Genomic DNA, 5,000 nt, shown 5'->3' with positions numbered 1-5,000 from the left:
GGGAGAGAGTGTGGGAGAGAGAGAGTGTGTGTGGGAGAGAGAGTGTGTGTGTGGGAGAGAGAGAGAGTGTGTGTGGGTGTGGGAGAGAGAAAGAGTGTGTGTGGGAGAGAGAGTGTGTGTGGGAGAGAGAGTGTGTGTGTGGGAGAGAGAAAGAGTGTGTGTGGGAGAGAGAGTGTGTGTGGGAGAGAGAGTGTGTGTGTGGGTGTGGGGGAGAGAGAGAGTGTGTGGGAGAAACAGAGAGTGTGTGTGTGTGTGTGGGAGAGAGAGTGGGGGGAAGAGAGAGAGAATGTGTGTGGGGGAGAGAGTGTGTGGGTGTGGGAGAGAGAGAGTGTGTGTGTGTGGGAGAAAGAGAGTGTGTGGGAGAGAGAGAGTGTGTGTGCGGTGGAGAGAGAGTGGGGGGGGGGGGAGAGAGAGAGTGGGGAGGAGAGAAGAAAGAGATGGAGAGGGAGACAGAAGGAGGGAGAGGATAGCGAGAGATGGAGAAAGAGAGAGATAGAGAGAGCGGGAAGGAGAGAGAGAGGGGGGGAGAGGGAGATGGGGGAAGGACGGGGAGGGGCAGGGAGGGAGTGAGAAGGAGAAAGAGAAAGGGAGGCAGAGAGGGGGATAGAGAGAGGGGGGGGGGGAGAGAAAATGAGAGACAAGGTGAGAGAGAGAGAGAGAGAGAGAGAGGAGAGTGTGTGTGTGTGTGTAGGTGAGATGGAGCCAGCTATAGAGAGACTAAAAAATAGTATAAGTACGTTTGCGCGCACACACACACACACACACACACACACACACACACAGAGCAAACATAACCCCCCCCACACACACACACACACACCAAACACAACCCCCCACCAACCCCACAACCACCACTACCACCACCACCCCCCCACACATACAAACGCAACACACACAGAACAGCATCACTATTCACCAGAATGTCATGGGCCAGAACCTCCAGCAGAGAGATGAGGTTGTGTCCATCCCGCAGGTCCTCGAAGAGGTCCCCAATCCTCAGGCCGGCCTGCACCCACACCACGGCCACCATCATCATCAATACATCATCACATCAATATATATATATATATATATATATATATATATATATATATATATATACTCAATCAGTGCACCAACACAGCTATACATCAACCCAGTACATCAACATGTACACACGCACGCACGCACGCACACACGCACGCACGCACACACGCACGCACGCACGCACACACATACTCACACACACACACACACACGGACACACGCACGCACACACACACACACACACACACTCACGCACGCACGCACACACACACACACACACACACACGCACACACACACACACATGATGATAATATCATGTACACATGCATTCATTTACTCAGAAACACGCGTGAACTCAGAGATGGGAAGAACAGCAGCAGCAGCGGCGGTAGTAGTTGTAATTCATCTATTCATTGAGTTTTTTTGTTTTGTTTTTAAATTATTGATGGGTTGATTGATATATTGATAGATTGTTTGACATATTGATTGAATTGTCTTGTCTTGTCTTGTCTAAATTAATACTACGACTACTACTACTACTGCTACTGATGATGATGATGATGATGATGATAATGACGACGACGACGACAATAATAATAATAATAATGATAATAACAACAATAACAATAATGATCATAACAGTAACAATGATAATAAAGAAATCAAGAAACAGATAAATGAACGAACAAACAAATAAATGAATACATAAATAAATAAATTAATACATAAATAAATACATAAATAAACAAAACACTAACAACAACAACAATAAAAATAATGATAACAACAACAACAACAATAATAATGATGATGATAATAACAATGATAATAAAGAAATGAATAAATAGATAAATGAATAATTAAACAAATAAATGAATACATGAATAAATAAATGAAAAAATATATAAACAAGTAAAGAAAGAAAACCAAAATCAAGACGAATAAATAAACAAATAAATGAATGAATGAATAAACAAATAAAGAAAGAAAACCAAATTAAAAACACAAAGGAGAGAGAGAGAGAGAGAGAGAGAGAGAGAGAGACAGAGAGAGAGAGAGAGACAGAGACAGAGAGAGAGAGACAGAGAGAGAGAGAGCACCGGAAACGTTTGATACTACACAGATCTTGACATCCTGTCTTTTGAGCTCTGCAGCAGATCGCTAGCAACGGTTTCAAAAAGCCCACACATCCCCTCACCCTCACCCCCACCCCACCCCCCTCCCTCCCACTACTGAACCTCCTCTTCCCATCCTTTTCTCCCACCCCTACCCCCACCCACACCCTCACGCCCCGTAAAATCACGCACACACACACACACACACACACACACACACACACACACACACACACACACTCTGAAGCAATAACAACAACAAAAAACACAAACACACACCAGCTTGACGTGCCGTTGTTAATTGTGTTAATTGGTGTACAGAGAAACGGTCCTTTCAACAACAATCATTATTCCCCAGCTTACCACACAGTTAAAAACAACAACAACAACAACAACAACGACAAAAACTTACAGGGTGGGGGTTGTGGGGGATGGGGGTGAGGTGGGGGGGAGAAAGAAAAGAGAAAAAATTCTCTCTCTCTTTCTCTCAACACACACACACACGTACGCACGCACGCATACACACATACACACACACACACACACACACACACACACACACGCACAGAGTAAATACACGTACATGCACAATCACGAATCATGCAACAATGCAAGCATACAAGCAATACTAAATTTATTGCATTCACACGATCTTACGAAGGTGCACAACACACACACACACACACACACACACACACACACACACACACACACAAGAGTGAGAGGCATGCATGCATACACGCTGGCTAAAACATGAAAGAGAGGAAGGTGTCCTGCATTTGACACCCTACCAACAAACAAACCTGTCTCCAGTTCACAGCGAGGCACTGCGCTGAGCAGATAGTGCTCAACCAACAGAGGAAGGGAGATAATCGACATTTCCATGCTCTGCCACTCAGTGCGGAGTTTTTGTTGGGGTTTTTTGTTGTTGTTTTCTTTCTTTCTTTCCTTCTGCTCACACACGTGTGTGCATACGCGTGTGCGCGTTTTGTAAATGAGAGAATGAGACAAGACACAAACAGATGAGTGTAGGTGGTGGTAGAGAGAGAGAGAGAGAGAGAGAGAGAGAAATGGATACGGATACGGATAATCGATTCAATAAAGGTCAATGCCCCCTCGTGAAGTGGGGCAGAGCCAACAAAACAACGAAACCCACAACAATGATGTCATACTAAATAACTGAATGCAACGTCAGTAAAATTTAATCATAATAATAATGATGAGAAACTGCAAACTGAAAAATGCACAACCAATAATCACCAACAGCATAATGCTTTGCTGTTTTAAATGCTTTGTACAGGTACATTTTTTTTAAAATACCGAACTGTTTCATAACATTTCCCTTTGTCGATGACATCAGCAGAACAAGTCGAAATCAAGATGGAGAGAGGTGGAGAGATTCAGAGATGGAGAGAGAGAGGGCCCTCATGGCAAAGAAATCAAACAAAACAAACAAAAAAATACAATAACAATAATGATGATGATGATGATGATGATGATCACAACAATAATGATAATAATCATAATAATCATAACAATGATTATAATAACAGAAAGAAAGACAGAAATAGATAAGTAAAACTGTAATGAATAAAAAATTAATTTTTTTTTTTTTTTTTTAAAGAAAGAGAGACAGTGACAGAGGGAGAAAGAGAGAAAGAGGGAGAGAGAGAAGCAGACAGACAGACTGACAGACGGAGAGAAAGAAAGAAAGATAGTGGAGCGACGTCTAATCACGAGCACAGCAACACACACACACACACACACAACATTGAAACTATACATTTAAAAAACAAAACAACGAATTTACACGTGTATCCAAACCTCTAACAATGTCCAAACTTTAGCCGTATGTCACTCGCATACCATACAAACTACAAAAGAATTATATCATATCTTCATGCTGCAAATGCAACTACAACAGTGATGATGGCAGAGGTTGCGAGTGGGGGAGATTAAGTGGGAAGAATGCTCACAACATCTCTTCGGGATTAAAATAATAATAATAATAATAACAATAATAATACGATACAATGTCTTGAAGAATTAAGAAGAAAGATGACACAAGACAACAAAGTTGGTTTTCCACATGACCAAGGAAGGTTTCCAGTGGTGGTAGCAGTTCAAGTTCAAATGCTACAACAGACACATCCGAGACAGAAAACAAAAAACACAACAAGCAGGTTTCACAATACAAACAACAAGATATTCGTCTCATGCTTCAGGGTGTCATAATTTTCATACTGATGCTACACATTGTATAAACTCCAAGTGCCAACAAAGCATACATACATATATATATATGCACTGCAAACCACACACACACACACACACACACACACACACACACACACACACACACACACACACACACAGACAACAACAACACTGTCCAGAGAATCCACACTCATCAAAAATGCAGGTCAACAACCTCACTGATGAGAGGAATGAGGAGGTCATGCAGCAGTAGCAAAACAGAAGGGTGAGGGAGGGTGAGGGAGGGTGTGGGTGAGGGTGTGGGGGAGTGGGAGGGGGAGAAGGGGGGGGGGAGGGGGGAGAGCACACCACCAACCTGTGTGAACCTCCAGTGCTGCATGTAATCAGATGGTTGTGGACACCACTGGTATTTTGAGCAACAACACAGGCAGGTCATCAGTTATGATCATAATAATAATAATTATAATTATAATAATAGCGGCAAAACCTTCAAGGCTCACGATCACGTGTTGTTACCACATAATCCAGCAAAAGGAATCATGAAGAAAAAAAAAGAAGAAAAAAAATAAAACGATACTGCACAGCAAATCATCTGTCAAAACACACACACACACACACACACACACACACACACACACACA

General features: G+C 42.6%; 1 protein-coding gene across 11 annotated transcripts in view; it reads right to left on the bottom strand.

Moving 5' to 3' along the window:
• LOC143279998 (uncharacterized) overlaps positions 1-5,000 on the bottom strand; it is a 431,093-nt gene that overhangs the window by 271,576 nt on the left and 154,517 nt on the right. For 5 of the 11 annotated variants that reach the window (XM_076584413.1, XM_076584415.1, XM_076584414.1 and 2 more), the window contains 2 exons: positions 4,715-4,762; positions 917-1,006 (listed from right to left, as the gene is read on the bottom strand). In XM_076584413.1, the coding sequence (XP_076440528.1) occupies positions 917-1,006; positions 4,715-4,762 (138 nt within the window). The remainder of the gene's footprint in view (positions 1-916; positions 1,007-4,714; positions 4,763-5,000) is intronic. The other 6 variants (XM_076584420.1, XM_076584422.1, XM_076584416.1 and 3 more) reach the window with 2 other exon arrangements.

The sequence above is a fragment of the Babylonia areolata genome, chromosome 3 (assembly GCF_041734735.1).
Source record: "Babylonia areolata isolate BAREFJ2019XMU chromosome 3, ASM4173473v1, whole genome shotgun sequence".
In the NCBI taxonomy this organism is placed as follows: Eukaryota; Metazoa; Mollusca; class Gastropoda; order Neogastropoda; family Buccinidae; genus Babylonia; species Babylonia areolata.
The sequence above is the reverse complement of the archived record's forward strand: the minus strand, read 5'-3'. Positions and strand labels throughout refer to the sequence as shown.